The sequence below is a fragment of the Cnephaeus nilssonii genome, assembly GCF_951640355.1.
Source record: "Cnephaeus nilssonii genome assembly, chromosome: 13".
Lineage (NCBI taxonomy): Eukaryota > Metazoa > Chordata > Mammalia > Chiroptera > Vespertilionidae > Cnephaeus > Cnephaeus nilssonii.
In genome coordinates this window covers 45,419,240-45,439,475 of record NC_137084.1, presented here as the reverse complement: position 1 = coordinate 45,439,475, position 20,236 = coordinate 45,419,240, and the positions used below count along the sequence as shown (strand labels likewise).

At 37.8% G+C, this 20,236-nt stretch overlaps 1 protein-coding gene across 1 annotated transcript in view; it reads right to left on the bottom strand.

The window, feature by feature from the left end:
• Positions 1-20,236, bottom strand: part of UVRAG (UV radiation resistance associated) — a 271,885-nt gene that overhangs the window by 74,860 nt on the left and 176,789 nt on the right. Inside the window, exon 13 of the mRNA XM_079787935.1 lies at positions 4,676-4,754. Coding sequence (XP_079644061.1) covers positions 4,676-4,754 — 79 coding nt within the window. The remainder of the gene's footprint in view (positions 1-4,675; positions 4,755-20,236) is intronic.

Sequence of the window (20,236 nt, the reverse complement as noted above, 5' to 3'; positions counted from 1 at the left end):
TCTGGAACCCTTCAGGGGATGTTGGAGAGCCAGTTTCAGCCCGATCACGCAGGCCAGGCCGAGGGACCCCACTGGTGCACGGATTCATGCACCGGGCTTCCAGTAAGCATATAAACATGAACTGATATTTACCATTTAAAAAAACACACACAAACCAACAACTCCACATCCCACAAAATAAACAGATTAAAAAAAACCAACAACACCTGGCCTTCACCCCAGAATTTTAGAGTTGTCTAAATGGCATTTTCAACCTCCAGTTGCTCATGCACAAAACCTGAGTCATTCTTGATTACTCCTTTTTCATCATCTCCCAATTCAATCCATTAGCTCATCTTCCATAATGTAATTTTACTAATTTCTATTAACCTTTTGCACTCGGATGTCGAGTGTGACTCGACATGGTTAGCATCAGTAGCAGCTCTTTTTATACTCTTTGAATGTATCAATAATTTGAAATATAAAAAAATCCAAATAAATAAGTTTGTATGAAAAGAAACTCCAGTTTTTTATTCTACTGCTGCGCTTTATAAAATCTGGGGTATTTAAAAAATTAAATACTAACCGTGTCGAGTCACATTTGACATCCGAGTGCAAAAGGTTAAATTATTTTTTAATAAAATTTGTCATTTTAGCCATTTTTAAGTGTATAACTCAGTGGCATTAATTCACAATGCTGTGCCACCATCACTACTATTTCCAAAAATTTTAAATCATCCCAAATAGAAACTATAAGCATTACTTAATAACTCTTTCACTTTCCCTTTTCCCCAGCCCTTAGTAACCTCTAATCTACTTCTGATCTCTATGAATTTGCTTATTCTAAATAATTCATATAAGTAGAATCATACAATATTTATCCTTTTGTGCTTACCTTACATATGAGGAAGGGATCTTGGGTGTTTTATTCACTCCTCTATCAGTTGAGACCTAACTCAGTACATACAGGGTAGGGCCAAAGTAGGTTTATAGTTGTTCGTATGGAAAATAATACAATAATTAATAAATAACAACACAATAGTAAAACCTGTTTCGCATACTCACAACTGTAAATCTACTTTTGCCGCACCCTATATATTCAGCATATGGATGCTTAACAAATATTTGTTGAATCAACCAACTCATCAATTTTAAGCAAGTCACAGCTTTTCTGAAACTCAGTTTCTTAGCCGTGTGATGGTGCTATATCACAATTCATTCATTTATTAAAATATCTTTTGAGAATTTGTAGTGTTTCAAGCATTGTGCTTACTCATGAAAATCTCATAACGTGCAAAATGGATATTCAGTTCCTTTTCTATTTGGGAAAGTCACCTTTTTTGATTTTGTGCAGGTTTAGGATGGAAATATAAAAAACAATGAAGTATACGTCAGATTATGTGGTATTACACTGGAGTGACGGATGTCAAAAGCCATCCTGTTTTCAAATTCATTTACTATTAGCTGTTCTTTTCATGTTGTAAGGTGATGACAGGGTCACATGAATATATATGTATGTGTACCATAAACTATAAAGTTCTCCATAACATAAAAGTATTGTAATTTTTTGATTTACTACTTTTTATGCTTTGGGAACTAAAAGCTATACACAAATTCTAATATACTTATAAAAACTTACTGACAATTATGGCAGGACCTGGTTTTTTAAGTCAATGTTAATTACACTGCACCTGAATTTTGCCAGGCCCATTCATATAGTGTTAAATGCTGACCAACAAAGAATGCTATTTCCAGACAAAGGGCTGACACTTGAAAAATATTAGCAAATGGTGCTAAAAACGAGCCATTTTGCTTTCTGCACTTGCAACACCACGCCAGCACACACACACCTTCAGACAGCAATGACAGGAAGAGGGCAAGCAGGCCTCACTAATCCTCTCAGCTCTTCAAACAACACTTTAGGATTTCTACTTGAAGGCCTGTCTTTCTAAGCTTGTGCTTTCAAAACTTGGGCTGGACTGATCCCAAATACTGAAGTAACAAATATTACTAAATTCTGTCATTTCCTCTACCAAAAAAGTGATTTTACTACTACTTCTGGTTGTGATGAAAGGTCCTATTGACTATTCATTCAAATCCTTAACCGAGCTATGGATTCGGTATTAAATGACTTCACTACTTCTTCTCTGGCACTTTAACACATGCCAGTGCTTTCATCCACCTCCACTAACGTGGCTTACAGATTACTGAGGTGGGGCCATTTTAATAGTATGATTTGTTCACATCTCTAGAGATGGGATATAAATGAGACTGGCTCAGAAGACAAACTCCCCTTTGACAACATGTATTGGGATATATGTATAGAAAATGAACCTTCAAAAGTTAGAAATATCTTACTGATATACTACCTGGCTAGAAGCCGTGATAATTAATGGTTGTTTGATTTGCTATAAGTTGAAATGTAATAAAGTGATGGTAGAAAGGCCAAAGACAGAATGAAACATTCCCAAGAAATAGTAAGAGGTGGGAAAGAGTTGAAGCAAAGAAAGGCTAAAGGGCATAAAATTGCTAAAAGTTTCTTTCTAAATGCTAAGAAAGGGGCTTCCTGAATGAACTCTGAAACCTAAGGAAGTCTGTTTATAAGAAGCTTATTGTCCTGTCCTTTTAAAACTGCCACAATAGCTACAAAAAACCACAGTGGTTAACCTATGAATCTTAAACAAAAACACAAGTGTAACCTCTCATTTTCAAAAAGAGTATAAAGTTACAGATGATACAAAATTACTAGAAGTAATCCATTTTTTAAACAGATGAATAAAATTAGTGCAACATACTTGTGGCCTTGGTTCAGTTAAGAATAAAGTCAGAGGCTACTTGGGAAGTGCTCTCAAGTGAGGACCAAACAGATACTAAGAGTCTGATGTGGAGGGCTGACTTCACCCAATTTTCCACGCACACAATCAGCCTCCATCTGTGTCCTGTTTTCAAAACAAGCTGGACTATTCTTAGAACCTCTTTACACCAACTCTTGGCATTCCTATTGGGTGCTAAGAAGAAAGAACTAAGTGTGTGCATGCATGCATGTGTGTGTACGTGTGTGTGTGTGTGTGTGTGTGTGTGTGTGTGTGTGTGTGTGTGAAGCTGGGATTTATGAGGAAATCTAGGCATTTTGGCCCTAGCTTTAATTAGGAGTAGTTTTCACCTGGAATCTTCCAGCAGCCTTCTAACCTAGGGCCTAGGTGCTTAGAGCAAGAAAAGAAAATAGGTAAGAGAACCTCTGAACTCAGATCAGAACTCAGTTCTACTAAATGAGGCCAATGTTCCTAATATCCTGACTTCCAGACTCTGGACCCCAGTATCCATGTCCCCTAATTTACTTAGACCTCTCTTTCCTTAATGCACCCTTAGTCTGGTCAGTTCTGGACCAGTTCTGTCTCAGCACCGCCTTTTTCATAGTATGACAACCATGGTCAGTAGTGTGAATTTGGCAGCCTTGAAATGCAAGTCCTGTTTCTTAGACTGAGATACTTTTCTGCCAAAAATGGAGAGAGGGAAAGCATCAGTTGTGGGAAGAATGGCACATGGAAAGATGAGTCACAGGCCAGAGGCTGCGAGCAAGGCTGCCTGCCTGGAGTGCAGAACATGAGCTGGAGTGGTAGTAACAATACAAGCAGTGTGACTGAGGGCAATGAGTGTGAGGTTTTAAAGCAAGTGATTAATTGAGGACCTCAAACTAGAAATTTTATCCGATGGTAGAAAAGGATAAGAATCTTAATAAAAATCAAAGTAGAAAATAAAACATTAAACTGAGATTGAATGAGGTGAAAAAAGGCAAAGATGACACCCTATGAAGGAATAATTTTAGATCTACAAGGAATGACTAAGGGAATAGTTTGGTGAATCTTTAGATACACATAGATGAAAGGCAATTTGGGCTCATGTAAATAAAAAAATCATGAACATTATTGTTGCTATTAAATGTAGAGATCTGAGGATACAGTTTATAATGTCTTTCAATAACAGCCAAACCCTGGATACTCGTCCATGTTCTCGTCCAATTAGAAGGATGTCCAGATAAAATCAGAGCACTGAAGCTGACCTTCCTGTATAACTAGGACGTTTATGGAAGTCTACCTCTCGAAGTAGAGCCAAGTATGCTCAGGAAACGCTGCATGGAAAACGCAAACCCAAGCAAGCATGCTAGTCTTTCTAGGGCATGTGAAAGACATTATTTAAATGAGATGTTAACTGGTGTGGTGTGGAGAGAACCACAAAAATCCAAGACAGGTTGGGAGGACCATGTGCTTGGTCTTTTCTTTCTGGCCCTGGATAAGGTGAGGAGACCACGAAGGACTTGCCAAAGCCACTAAACTTTTACTCCATAAACAATTCCCAATGCAAAGTGAGTCCCTAGAAGTGGTCTAAGAGAAGGAAGCTATTACTGGTCAGCTGCAGAGGAAAAGCGTTGTAAAGTCCACATTCAAGTACAGTCTACTAGCAGTTACAACCCAGTAATGGGCTCCTGAGTTTAGCAGGAGGATTCCAATTTGTACCCATTGCTTCACAGTAGTATTTATAATGGCACAGAATAAGGCTGTTGCCAAAGATGAACTTTGCATGAACGCTGTACCTGGTTAAATAAAACAGTGCTTATTTATAAACAAAGAGGGTTTTACAATCCAAAGAAGCAGGGTGTATGCAGAAAGTAGGAAAGGAGGGAAGAGGAATTACTTACCTGTGCTATATTTTTGTTCAGAAGATAGACACCATAATCAAATTGCAACTTCTCCCCTCCTTTGGGGTATAATGGAAACCTAGAAAAGGTAAAGTAGGGTCAGAAGTTTTCAAAAACTTGAGTAAAACAACCTCAAGGTTGTTGACTAAGGTGGGAATTTCTTGGATACAGCATAAACATCTAAATACTTGGACTAAATTACTTAGTTATAGTCTTTGCAACCTATTATCTTAATATCTTCATTACATTAGTCAAATCAGAACAATGGCTGCTTTGTTTCAAAGAAAAAACTAAATAGGTCATGCAACAGGGGATTAACATATTAGAAAGTGGCTTACTAACCCCAAGGAGTTGAGGCCACTATGTTCCATATTTACATATCATAACCTTATCACCCTAAGAATAAGACCCTAGAAAATTTTCCCTCTAATACCTTGGACCCAACACCTCAACTACTAAATGAGAAAGGAAAATTAAGAAAAAAATCAGACATAAAAGCAATCTATACAATTTGTTTCATTTAAGATAGCCAGTCAAATCAACAGCACCAATACGAGTGAAAATGCATTAAAATTCATTCATATTCACAGGGGTGGCTACTTGTATGTTATGTCTCCAAGGCAATGTACTCATGCCATAGAGTTCTCCTAAGACTTTCCATTTTAACCTGAATCACAGGAGCAACAAAGGCATTAGATCTGTGGATCTTTATAAATAAAGATAATGAGTTATTTTAGGGAATAAGTTTCCCTTACTATTTCCCTTTTCCTACTCCTGCAAATGAAGAAGAAAGGGTTACAGTATACCTACTTAGTCATATTTTCCCATTCTCAAGACCAAGCCTACATTTTATCCTCTCAAATAGATTTCATTACAAACAGATCATTCACAACATAGATAGGGTCAAGAAGAAAACACCACCTTATTTAGTTTTGCAATTTACAATTATTCTCAAGAATAAAATTATCTTACTGAAAGGAATGGCAGGTGACAATTACTGGATTCTGAATTTCAACTGCCTGAGGAAAAGGTATATCCCATAAAGCCTGGGGGATAATGTTTTCTAGGGAGAATAGAAGGAAACTGAATTTAAAAGCTATATATTAAATTCCCAAAAGTTGATTACATAAGTGTCCAAACGGTAAATCTGTTGTGCTGTAAATGCACAGGCACTGGAGAGTGAGCAAGATCATGAACTGTTTTTATTCCGCACTAAAGGAACACCAAATGCTTGACACACCCATCGGGAAGATAACAGGTTTGTACTTAACAGAAGCAGTAACACATAAACTATGATATGTGGTTTGGTTCTAAATTGAAATGCATAAAAATGACAGCAAAGCAAATTCAGGATAAGCAAAGTGCAACACCAGGCTTTCACAGGGTGAAAGAATCATTAAATTTGTGTTGGGTAGTTGCAAAGAAACTAGCCAACTGGAAGAACTAACAACACGGGGGCACTTGGGAAGAAATCTACTCGGGCCCTAAAGCTTTGCACTTTGTAGTTGGTAATCTTTCTAGATACCATCACATGTAGACTATCTGCATAGCTGTCCAAATGCACAAATATCTCCACTTTGAAATTATAAATACAGAAAGTGTTTCAAATGTCAAAAGAGTACACTGAAATTGAAAACAAAGCCTCTAAATTCCTGAAGAAAGAGATTTCACAACACCGGCTTTGTTACTTCATTGGGACTTCTTTATAGAAAGAACCACAAGGTGTATATATAACATTAAAACAAATCTAAAGAGTGATTAGAGCCAAAGGTTCAAACAGGGCAATTTAAAATTTTTATTATGCGTATTAAGATGACTTCTGCCCACAGTAGGAGAAGAAAGGTGACAGTACATAGTCAATATGCTCTGAGGCTATGACTTCACTTTAAACTCAACACACTTTTCCTGTCCCCATTAGTTTTCCACCACAACTTTTATCAGTTACTCAGGCCCCGAGTAACATTCCATTTTACCCGCCTTCTTTGCTTTTTACATGTGTGGTGATTCACCAAGTCAACAAATTATTTTTCCTGTGAAACAAGCTTATCTCTCCATTCCCACTGCCACTCCGGAAAATTCTTTGTTGTTCTGTGCACTGTAGATGTTTAGCAGCATTCCAGTCCTCTACTCACTAGAAACAGTATTATTATTTAAGACTTTTTTTGGTCACTTCTCAGCCCTGCTTCCTAATCAGTCAGTGTCTTAAATTTTAAGTTCTCTGCCTAGCTTTCGAGGCCTAACTGATCCAACCTGTCTGCCTGATTTACCTGAAACTTTATTATGCTCCCGAACACACCAGGTTCATCTCCCTCTGCCTTTGCTCACTTCCTGGAAATGCCCATCTCTCTTTCCTTCCACCTGGCAGAGTAAAAGATACCATGCTTCACTTCGTCTAAAGAAAGACTCTCACATTTTTCTACTAAGTTGCATATCACTAAAGCTTTACCTAGAACTCATTTCAAGCTGATGATAATGCATGAAACCATAAGGCAGGCCAGAGGCAGACAAGATGGGAAATGGCTGGAGCAGAGCAAGAGGGAAAAGGCAAAGGCGTAAAGTCAGCAAGGTTAACGGGTCCAGACTGCGCAGGTCTTGTGGGTCACAGCAAGGACTTTGGCTTTTACTCTGAATGAAAGGGGAGGAAGCTCTGGAGGATTCTGAAAAGAGGAGGGACAGGGACACTTGGGCTGCTCTGTGAGAAAAAATTACTGGGGAGCAATGAAGGAAACAGGGAGAGGCGACTACAAAATCCAGGCTAGAGAAGAGAGTGGTTTAAACCAGGATGGCAGCGTGGAGTGGTGAGAAGTGGCGGAATTCTCATATTTTGAAGACAGAACCAGTGTGATCTGTTGACAGATCTCATATGAGGTCCTAGAGGTGGAGAAGTCAAAGATTAACTCCAAAGTTTTTTGGCTTAAGCCAGTGGTCGGCAAACAGCGGCTCGCGAGCCACATGCGGCTCTTTGGCCCCTTGAGTGTGGCTCTTCCACAAAATACCACGTGCGGGCACACACGTACAGTGCGATTGAAACTTCGTGGCCCACGCACAGAAGTCGGTTTTCGGCCTTCGCGAGTCTATTTTGAAGAAGTGGCGTTAGAACACTCAAGGGGCCAAAGAGCCAATGTGGCTCACGAGCTGCAGTTTGCCAACCACTGGCTTATGCAAACGACACAATGGAGTTGTCATCTTAACTTGAATAAAAGTACAGGTGACATTAGAATGAATTGCTAGGGACTGGGGTGAAGAATATAGTATGAGGGCTCAGTGCTAAAAGATTAGGCTAGAGAGGTGAAAGGGACCTGACTGTGCAAGTTCCTCTACACCATGGACATCTATCTAGAATATAACCTTAGGACAATGTGAGGGTAATTAAAGACTTTTTAAGCATGGAAGTGCCAGGATTAGGGTTTCTTAAAGACCACTCTTGCTACAGTGTCGTAAATAAAGGGGAACAAACCTGGTTAGAAGGTTGCTTCAATGCTCTAGGCCAGAATAGTGATGCTTTTTATTACAATTCCAGCAATGAAGGTGTACATATATGAATAGATCTGAGCTATAATTTGTGGGTAGAAGTGATAGGGCTTTGATTCTGATAGTGACAAATAGGGAGGCATCAAAGATGATGCTTTGGTTTCTCTATTGAGTGACTAGGCATATCTTAGTGTCTATGAACTGAAATAGAGAACTCTGGGGGAACAGCAGTTGTATATATTAAACATGTATATTATATATGTTTATATTTATTATATAAAGTTTATTATATGTAAAGTTAGTAGAGAAATTTGGGGTGAAAGTATCAACTAAGCAATTATAAAAATTTAGATGGAAGCTGAAGCCATAGGTATGAATGTGGTGGTCTAAAGAAATCACAGAGGAGAGGGCTGTTTCAGAGCTTTGAGAATATCAACAAGGGATCGGGAAATGAAAAGCCAGAAAAGGAATGGTCAGAAAGATTTGAGAAAAACCAAGTGTCTCACCAGACCAGCTCATAGAAAGTGTTAATTTAAGAAGGAAGATATCATCAGTAGTCAAATGTTGCTGTCAGGTCAAGCAAAACAGACATGAAAACATGTCTGTTGCCTGTAATTACATGAGTTCATTGGTAGGTAGCTTTGGTAATATGGTAAACACAAGTTTAAATGAAGTAGTGGGAGAAGAAGGAAGACTGCAATGAGTTCAGGAGTGACTGCAAGTGAGGAAATGGAGACGATGAGAAGTCTGGCATAGAAAGGAGAGCTCAGTAACTTGAGGGACATGATGAAGCATAGCAGAAAGAATGTCCTTAGAAGGTGAGAGGGGATAGGCTCTTCATCCTATAGGTGAGAGTGCAAGTGAAGGATTTGCCTTAGATGGTAGGTGGGACAACTCTCCTAATATAACATGAAGGAGGAATGAAAATGAAGTTCATTCATTCAACAAATTTTCACTATGTTCTACGTATGGTGCTAGGTGGTAAAGATATAATAAGGGTGGACAAACACAGATAATACAGCAGAATCCAGTAGAGTAGACAGACATTGCTCATATAATCTTACTAGCAAATGTATAATTTATAAATTAAGTACTCTCTGAAGGAAAGGAACACTATTCCAGAAAAGAGGTAGACAAGACTGAGAATAAGTGAAGACTTCTGAGAGAAAGTGACACCTTAGCTGAGATCTCAAAGATGGAAGGAATGTTCCAATGAAAGGAAGCAGCCTATGTAAAGGCCCCACGGCAGGAGGAAGTACGCTGCTTCAAGAAATCAAAAGAAGAACAGTATCGTTGGACTGAGGGGGATTGTGACAAGAGATGAAGCTGACAGAAGGGTAGATTATGTAGGGCCTTCTGGACCATGTCAGTTCCTAAAAGGAAAAAAAAAAAAAAAAGGAAGGACTTTAAACAAAAGTATAACGTGCTCAGATTTGCATCTGATACCTTCCTTCTTCAACGAACTCCTTCTCTTTCAGCTTTCCTGACAATGATAGATTTGCATTTTGAAAAAATTATGCTGATTACAGTGGAGAATGATTTAGAGAAGGTGAGACCAGCTTGTTGCAATAATCTAGGTGAGAGATCATGGTGGCTTGGACTAAGGTGGTGGTACTAGAAATGGGAAAAAGGAGTCTAATTTAGAAGTCTTCTAGGAGATAAAATCATGAGATTTGATTATGGATTGGAAGTGAAAGATGATGGAGAGGGAAGAATCACAGATAACTCAATGGTTTGTTTTGCCCAACTGGATGGAGGTTTGATCAAATGGTAGAACAACTTGAACAAATAAATGCACAAGAGCTTTTGAGCCCTATCGAGAGCTCAGAAGTGGTTATTAATCATGAGTTTATAATGATACTATTGTGTGACATTTGCTTGGGTGCAGCAGGTATAGAGAAGATGGACAGCAGGGCTATAAAGGTAACAAAAAGTCACAGTAGGCAAGACAAAGGTGTAACAAAAATAACAGGTCATAAAATCTAAACTGGATAAAGGGGGTAGGGTCTGAAGGTCACCAAGAGAAACAATGAGCAAATGGCTGAACAAACAGGCTAAAAGATGCCAGCTTTTGGATGTGGACTGAAATGATGACCTGATTCAGAGTGTAATCATAGGAGTAAATAAAATCAATGGAATGCAAGAGGTCACTGGTGACAAAGATCAAGAAAATAAGAGGCCAGGTGTTGGATGAATCATCCACTTGTGTGTTAATGTCATCCGTAATAACAAGACTTTAAGTAGTGAGAAAGACTGTTTGTCTTTCTTGTATTCCCTGTTTCTTCTGTTGCCAAAATACATTACAAAGGGTTATAATTGAGAGATTGGTACGTGAAAGAGTGGTATAGTTGAAAGGCATATGACTCAAAGGAAAAGGGCTTTTGTATGTCTGCTCTACCAATAGAGAGGAGAAGAGTCTAGGGAAAGCAACGAGGAACAAGAAAATCACAACCTCAACTCCTCAATCTGAATACCTACATATAAGAAAATTAATAGCTGCCAATGGTTAGGCTTCAGGAGAAATGGGGTCCTCAAGGAAATTCAGGTTCAGATAGGGCAAGAGGCAGGCTGAATTCTCTGAGAAGAGCCAGAAGATACAGGAGAGTTACTGCTTCTATAGATGCACTTTCAGGAGACCCAGCTGGAAGACTGCAGGGCTGGGTCAGGGTGGAGGGAGTAGAGGGCATTTTGAAGATGATGAGGATAATTATAAAAGGTTTTGAGGTGCTTTGGTGGAAGGTTGAGGTATTCCCATCTGACAGCTCCTATTTTTTTCTATAAAGTCAGAAATGAGGTGATTTATCAAGAATATAGTTTCCCTTTTGTTCTGGGAGTGGGGAAAAAGGAGAGAAGGTTTAAGAGAGTTATGTGCCAGGAGAACCAGATATCTAGGATGTATCAGTCCAACTGAAATAGAGGACTGTAAACTTACAGTGCTACCCATCTTTCCAACTATTTAATTTTTTAAAATCCTCACCCGAGGATATGTTTATTGATATATATATTTTTTTCTTTTCTGATAGAGACATCGACAGGAGAGAGAAACATCAATCAGTTGCCTCTTATATGTGCCTGGATTGGGAATCGAACCCACAACTGTTTTGGTGTATGGGATGACAGTCCAACCAATTGAGCCATCTGGCTGGGACCAACTGTTTGATATTTTTTCAGCAGATAAGTGGGTTAGAGGTAAGAATGATGGGATAAGGGGATTGAGCAAAGAAAGAGAAAAAACTCATGGACACAGAGAACAGTGTGGTGACTGCGAGTGGCGGGGGTGTGGTAAGGGTAGAGTTGTGGAGAAGGGTTAAGTATAGAGGGGATAAATGGTAGGGAGACTTTTCTTGGGGTAGTGAACACACACAACAGTGTACAAATGATGTATTGTAGAACTGTGTACCTGAAACCTGTATAATTTTGTTAACAAGTGTCACCCCAATAAATTCAATAAAAAGAGGGAGTACAGGGGTAGGATGTTTAGATCATTAACAAACGAGACCCTATAAGTGTGAAGCTACTAGGGTAGAAGAGTGAACGACAGTGGCCTACCAAGGGCAGGATGATGGCGACAGTCTATTATCTTTTTTTTCTTGCCCTAGCCAGTTTGGCTCAGTGGGTAGAGTGTTGGCCTGTGGACCAAAGGGTCCTAGGTTTGATTCTGGTCAAGGGCACATTCCTTAGTTGCAAGCTCCTCCCCAGCCTGGGCCCTGGTCAGGGCTCCTGCAGGAGGCAACCAATTGGTGTGTTTCTCTCACACCGATGTGTCTCTCGGTCTTTCTCTTTTTCGCTCTCTCTAAAAATCAATGGAAAAATATCCTTGGGTGAGGATTAACAACAACAAAAATTTGATCTTTTTTTTTTTATTATCACTATGAACCAACAAATCTAAACAATCTAGTGATAAAATATTTCTCCCAGAAAAAATATTTTGTTGGCTTCAGTTCTAAACAATTGCTGCTGTGACTGTTTAATTTCAACATACATTGTAAGCTTCAGATTAGGATGTTTTCCTATGAGTACTCTAATAAACATTTTATCTAAATGGAAGTTAATTTACGGAACTCCCAGTTATACAGTCAGCCCAACAAAGTGGACTTAACTACACACCTCACAATTTCTACTAAGTTTCAAATGGTTTGAAATATTCCAATCTGGCTTTGGGCATATTCCAAACTGTCTGGAACCACATATTCCCATGTTTAAGCAGTAGATTCAAAATAAGCAATAATAGCAATGTGCAATTTTACTTTCCTGAGTTAACGTCTTTTCTGATACAGAGTTTTAGCTAAGGTTATTCAGATACAAAAATGTTTAAAGTCAGCCTTGAACAGTGAAATACAAACCTTCAAAATTGTTCACTGAAGATGAACACATGGAAATTGTGTTCAACAAAAAAAGCAAATATATACATATTTTTAAATAAAAAACATTTTATGCTTTGAGGATTTTTTTGGTGATTATTACTTGTTTTATGTCATTATTTTTACTGAAAATAATTTTATCATATAGAGAAAGAGGTGTTAAAAACGATCCACTGCAAGTGCCAAAAATACTAGGTACATGCCACTGAGAAATTATTTTGAATAGACATTGGGAAACAAAGAGGATATTACCTGCTCTAGACCCAAAGGTGTAGGAGGTTAAGACAAGAAACAGTCTTCTCCCCTTGCCCTGGCGGGTGGCTCAGTGGGTTAGAGCATCATCCCATACACCAAAAGGTTGCAGGTTTGATTCCTGGTCAGGGCGTGTACGGTCAATGTTTCTCTCTATTTCTCCCTCCCTTCCTCTCTCTATGGAAAAAAAAAAAAAAGATCAATAAAAACATATCCTCTGATGAGGATTAAAAAAGAAAAAGAAAGAAACAGTCTCCCCTGAGAAGGCTCCAGGGTAAGTGATACTGTCAGGTGAGCCAGCTATTTTATACTTACATCTAGTTGTATACTATAGTTGTTTATCATAGTTGTATACACAGTTATATAGTAAAGAGGTTGAGGATATTATCATTGAAGAGGGGTTTCAGAAAGCACAGAGGAAAGATGTAGGAGGGAAGAGAAGAGAGAGAATAGACCCGAGGAGAAACAGCTAACAAAAAACAACAATAATTCATGGGTAGAGAGTGACAGAAGTTTTTATAGGGAAATAAGAAGAGTGGGAAGAAAAGAGAGAGTTGAGATGATAGGTAATAAGATGCCACCACAAGTTTTTAAAGGAGAACATGTAGTGAAAAGATCTACATCAGTTCATTCTCTTTGCCAATATTAAATATAGTTCTTTAGACAGAACTGTACTAAAAAGAGAATGGAATTTCAAGGAAATAAAATTCCAAATAATTTCAGTTAGGAAGTTAAAAATAATTCCCATTTTTTAAAAACTTGGTAAGTTGCAGGGTTGTGGAAACTGTTAAAGAATTCAATATCAATTTCCTTGTAGAAACCTTCCAGTTTTTCCATACCCTTTGGTAAGTGTTGAAAAATACTCACAGGCTAATTTCAGTGAACAGAGCAAAATCAAAGGATGGAAACCATGTCTTTTTTTAATAGTCAATTTTGTAAAACAAAAATTCTGCCAAGTAAGTCAAACTCACACTCCACAACATTAACAGCCATCCTGTATTTGCCCAAGTTTAACAGGACCTGCTTCCCACACAAATCTGTAAATGTTAAAAAAACAAAACAAAACAAAAATCCTACAATTAAGCATGCAAGGTGCACAAACCTACCATACTTGGTAATGCCAGAAGATGTTTCCATCTGGAACATTAATTTAGAAGAAAAACCACTCACCATCCTAAATTTCCAAAGACAACTTCACAATGTGTGCATATCATACTGGTTTGCTTAAATCTATCAGTGCACTTAATATTCTCTGTAAATCATTTCCTTCTCAAGGCTGAGAACATAATCGGTGCTCAGTCCTTTATAACAATTATTTATTTAATTATAATGCCAATTTTTGGGGGGGAGAAGAAGAGAAAAGTAGAAGGGGATTTATGTGAAGTAAATTAACTTTGAGGTCGGAGAGACATGGGCTCAGCTTTGCTACTTACTTGTAATGTAAACTAATGTGTACCTGTTTCTGCATCTTTAAAATGGGTTTAACCTTTTGCACTCGGATGTCGAGTGTGACTCGACACGGTTAGCATTAGAATAAAGGAATCGAGAAAAAAGCAAGCGAGTGCAAAGCGTTAATCATATCAATCTTTCAGGATTGCTATAAAAATTAAACAAACAAAATCTAAGACCCAGCACAGTTACAAGAGTACAGTAGGCATTCAGTTGTTAATATTGACTATGTCTTATTTCCCCCTTCTCCTTTCCCACACCTATTTTTAAGTACCATAAGGGGAGATAGCATTTCTTATTCATTTGCTGCCTCCTGAAATTACAAAGCATTCTTATGCACCTGGCACTTTCCACTCTATATTTTTTATCTATACAAATGTCTTATTTCCTCTATTAGAATGTAAGCTTCTTGAGGACATGAGTATCAAGCTCAGAGTCTTATCTACAGTGGGCATTCAACAAATATCTGCAAATTAATTAATAAATTGAATTAAAGAATAAATTGAAAAATTAATTTAATATTGAATAAATATGTAAGTGACATATAGCCCTATAAATTTAAAAAACAATATATTTTAAGCTTCAGAAACATTTTTGTCATTCTTTTTTTTAAAATGTATTTTTATTGATTTCAGAGAGGAAGGGAGATAGGAAGACAAAAACATCAATGACAAGAAAGAATCATTGATGAGCTGCCTCCTACACACCCCACACTGGGGATTGAGCCCACAACCCGGGCCATTCTTTCTTTCTTAACTTTAATATGCCTAGACATCCAACTCTTATTTTTAGAAAGTGCTTTTGAGTTTTGCTCAAAAGACAAATTCTTTAGTGGGGAGAAAATTTCAAGTAACAGAATGGTGTTTGCTGTGGAGTAATAGAAGGTAGCACCCTTTAGTACTAGAGTAAAGGAGTCAGTGAGCTGGGCCCAAACAATAGCAAGGACAAGGACACTGATGATGGACTGTATTTACTGAGTACCGGTATCTATTATGCATTAGTTATTACACTTAGCACACATCATCCATACAATATAAGCAACTGTGGAGGCACTATTTCTGAGGTGGCCATGATCACACAGTCTTTCCTAACACTCAACCACAACCTCCAATCCCATTGCATTCCACTTCATCCCTGCCCTGAGTTTGGGTTAGTTAGTCCTCTCCCATGAGTTCTCTCAGAATCCTTCACGTTCAGTGGCACAGTAACTTTTACCCTATAAGGCAACTGCTTGTCGATTCCTTTGTACCATCTTCAACAAGAAAAAAACAAAACTATGAGCCTAAATCTTATTAATACTGTATCCCAGTTCCTAGAGCAAAATGTCTAGAACATATTTATTTGTAGAATGGAGAAAGGAGTGAATGTATAGATGGAGTGGTGAAGCCAGAATTCCAACCCATGCCTGCTTGACTCCCAACCCAATGCTTAATTCTATACCATGCCCCTCCCCCAATAATCCCATTTCGTAAATTGGTATTATTTTGTAAATTCCATTTATTCAACATTTCTATAAGACTTTGTGGGATTTCTTCATCCTACAAATCAGACATTCAAGAACCAAATTATTAGCAAATTCATCAACCGATTTGATAAGCTGGTACCTTAAAAAACAGCAAATGAAGTTTTTATATGACAGCATTTTGGGTTTAGCGCTAAGCAAAAAGGCAGAGACTCTCAACACCAATTACTACAGCACTCATTAAAGCCCAAAATGTAATTTCTAAAGTCCTAGTAACAGTATTATATACGTTTATTACTCTTGGAACTTACATAAACAAAAGTGGATAAAAGATTTGGAAATAAATCCACAAGTTTTTGAAATATCCACTTAATTTTACTACATTGATTTTTCAGTAAGTGTGTGCATAAATCTGTTAACTACATACATTTTATAGGTTAATTTTAGGTCATCATCAGAAAGCCTAAAAACTTCTGCCTGCTTTCTAGATGTCAGAGCTCAAAATCACATACATAAATTAACTAAGTTGCTTTTCTGGAATGAATATGCTGTCTAGGAATTCCACATATTCAGAATACATATGAGAAAGACATATTTCAATTATGAAATTGCAAAAGGAATCTCCTCAACTCATCATTTTACCCAATTTCAGAGCACAAAAATACAATTTAGAGGTCCCTAAAGTTATTCTGTTTATGTATGGATTTCACAGGAGGAGGATTCTCCAGGGATCATTGATCTGACAGAAAGCAATGCTAACATCTAAGTTGTCATAATCAATCTCCTCTAATTATCAACAAGTTTTTCCCATTTCTGACCAGTCATTTGGAGCTGACCTCTGACAAGTACTTACAAGTCATCGAAATCTCATTTTATTTTATAGCCTCATATTTGTTATTGGGCTAATCTTTACCTGTTCTACATCACACAACAGCTTAAATATTTGAATGGCCCAGCAATAAATTTCCATGGTCCCCCTGGGTCAGTCAGATGTTAGCTGTTAAGTAAAGCTAAAAGGATCTATGCTTCATAAATTTCCTTCAGGGTCCACATTTGCTCTTACAGGCCAGGCTTTCAAGCCCAAACATCTTTATAGCTATGTGCAGTGATTTATTAACTCTTCCTTGTTTTTATCCAAAAAGATCAATCACATATGTATCAATAAGCTGGTGTGCTGGTGACTGCTTTTTATTGTACGTATAACCACCTGCCTTTAATACAAACTTGAGTCTAAAGCTTTTGTAAGCTCTTGCTGGATTTTAACAACCTTCACCTGTTTCTAATTTGGTATAAAACATATGGTTTAGCTCTGCTATTTAGTTCTAAGCCAGTCTTTCCTCTTTCGGACCCAACAATATAAAAGAAAACAAATCCAGAGCACAAAAACCTAAATTTGGAGGATGTTACACACGCACACACCCGCCCCCCACCCCCTTCCTTACTTGCCCAATTACTTCTCAAAAGCACTTTTAACAAATAACAGGAATACATTATTTTGCAGTTATGAAATTATTACATTTCTTCCCAAACAATTAGATGTGTCCTACATTACTCTCGAGGGTTCTGAGAATTATGATCAAACTGCACAAATGAGTGTTTAATCTCAGGACCTCAAAATAAAGGAAACAGCCCTATCTAGCTGCCTATGAGGTCAGGAGAGAGAGTTTCTACTTTTACATTCAGGAATCTACATTTGTCCAGGTAAAACCAAGATTTTCTTTTCTCTTCCCTTATCCTTCTCTAAATTAGACCAAAAGGTTAAGAGACAGGGTGCCAGCAGAGAGAACCACCACCTAACCCAGCATGGTAAAGTGAATACTAAAATTAAGAGTGTCTGAGTGATAGGGCAGAGAGGAGTAAATCCTCGGGAGAAAAATGACTAATAGAAATGGCTAGGAAAGGCAGAGAAGTCAACACAGCCTCCCACAGCTCTCCCAGACTTCTTTCCCTCACACATTTACTTTTCCAGTCATGGTGGGACAACACTGGCCACAGCTGGCATTTAATCTCCCATTCAAATTCCTCTCCTCCTTTGAAGCCCAAGGCAAATACTCTATCCACTCTGCAGCCTTCCAAGAATTCCAAGTCGGAAATGATGGCGCTTCCACAAGGTTTCTCAGTATTTATCCACCATTTAGAATCATGTAATCACATTAGGCTTTGGTTTCACAATCATCCATTTTTACATGTCTCTTTCCCCGTACAATGATCTAACATAACAGGCATTGAATAAATGCTCACTAAGTTGTATTAAATTGGTTTACAAAGAAAAAGGTTTTTCAAAAATGAAGCACACTTAAAAACTAATATTTTTAAAACAAAACTAATATTTATTGTATCAAAATAATAAGTGAACAGGTTTAAAGGTCAGTTTATACCTTCTACCTCAATTCCTAGACCCCAGAGCCAATTATTCTCAATACTTTAAGCTGCTTTTTTTTTCCTTCGTATTTACCCTACACATATCAAACTAATATCTTATATTCCTGTTTCTAGGTTCTAAGGTTTTAAAAATAACCTATTGACAACCTACTGGGGAGTATAAGGATTTATCTCTCTTACACACTGCTTTCCCATCTCTTCCCAAAACATCTATGTTTCCCTTCCTCCCATTCTCTTGGTAGGGCCAACACAACAATTTTTGCTTAAATCAATATGCAATGTTACAATAATATAACCATGTAATTATTATTTTGAGCTGAGCCATAGAATGTGTACTACAGCTTTTTCTTTTAAACTTGGTTTTCCTTGGAGTTAATAACTATCTAGTCTCTTCATTTGCTAAATTTATTGATGTATCTCTAATTCCCCAGCTCCCTGGATGCACTGAAAATTCCCTCAAAATAGTTAAATGCATCAGATAATCTGTCCATTTTGCTCTTTCTTGGAGTCCGTCATCCTACACTCGAGGCCAGGTGAAGAACTGACCTCCTACCACCTCCCTTCGCCATCATCCTGAGACCCCTTTGCTTCTCTGCTGTGTTGGGTCCCTTCTTCTCCCTGAATGATGTTTTCTTCTTATTGGTTTATTCCCTTATATCAATAGAGCACATCTTCCAGGAGCTTCCTAGGAAAGGTGCATAGGTAGATTTTTTTAAAAAGGATTTCATGTCTGGAAAGCCTTTTTTCTTCCCCTGTAATTGATAGTTTGACAAATACATAAATCTATAGATTACATAGATTATAGAAATAAATTTCCACAGTATTTTGAAGGCTTTATTCTATTGATTTCTAGCTTTCAGCGTTGCCTTTGACAGTCAGATAGCATGATTTCTATACCTTTATCTGTATTTTTCTCCCTCTGAAAGCTTTCAGAATCTTTGCCTCCAGCATTTCAAAACATCGCCGTGCTGAGCACTCACTGGCTCTTTCTATCTGAAATCAAGTCTTTCAATTATTAGAATTTTTCTTATATTATTTCTTGGATTTCTTACCTTCTGTTTACTCTGTTCCTTTTCTGCACACGCTCTCATTTGGAGGTTGAATCAGCATATATTGGAGGGAAGCCTCTAATTTCTTATCTTTTCTATTTCCATCTCTGCCTTTTGGCCTATTTCCCCTAGATTCCTTCAACTTTATCTTCCAGCTTTCTGTCCAATTTTTAAAATTTCATGATTTTCATTTCCAAACTTTGTCTTCTAATGAGTACTCATTTTTAATAGCATTTTGTTTTTAAATTTAGTACTTTCTCCTGTCTCTTGGAGGATATTAAAAGTATATATACATATTTTTGCTTTTGATTGATCCCTATATTATTTCTTCCCTCCATACTTTTTCTTTTTTTTTTGGGGGGGGGGCCTTCTGTATTTTATGAGTTTTCCCCAAATACCTGATGATCCTTGAGTGACCATTTTTAAAAGTGAGTCACAAAAAAGCTCATTGAAAACTGCATGAATAAGACTGGCAGTTTCACTGGGGGATGTACAACTGTGAGGATTTGTATTTTCTCTTGAATCAATCAATTTTCCATGTTTTATCAATTTTGCCCTTCAGCATGTAGACATTTACTTAATTCCTTTTTCTTCCTGGCACCTCTGCCTTCAGTTGTGCTGACTGTTCCTGAATCCAGGGTTAGTCTGGTTCAGCATCTTAAGAGTAAACGTCAAGTTTTCTGCTGGTGTAGGGAGATGTAGCTACACGAGGGAGGAATTATTCGGGTACACTGACTTCTAATACAAACTTCCTGCCATACCTGCTTCATCTTCAAGATACCTAGCCTGCAGTTCTGAGCTTTTCTGGATTTTCGCAGCATGAATCAGCTTGCTTCTTAGCTTTCCTCCTTGCAGACACTTAGATTTTAGTTTTTCAGTTAAGTCAGTTGCTACTCCTCCATCTGTTTTCCAGTTTTCACAATTTTGTTACCATCTCTTTTCACTTGAGGTTGCTTCTCATATTCTTTTTGTCACTGTGGGTTTATGCTTTTTAAATTTCAATCCTTGCACTGTTATTTTAGTGTCATGTAGGGGAGAAAAGATAAATACAGCCCTGGCTGGTTTGGTTCAGTGGATAGAGCGTTGGCCTGCGGACTGAAGGGTCCCGGGTTTGATTCTGGTCAGGGGCACGTGC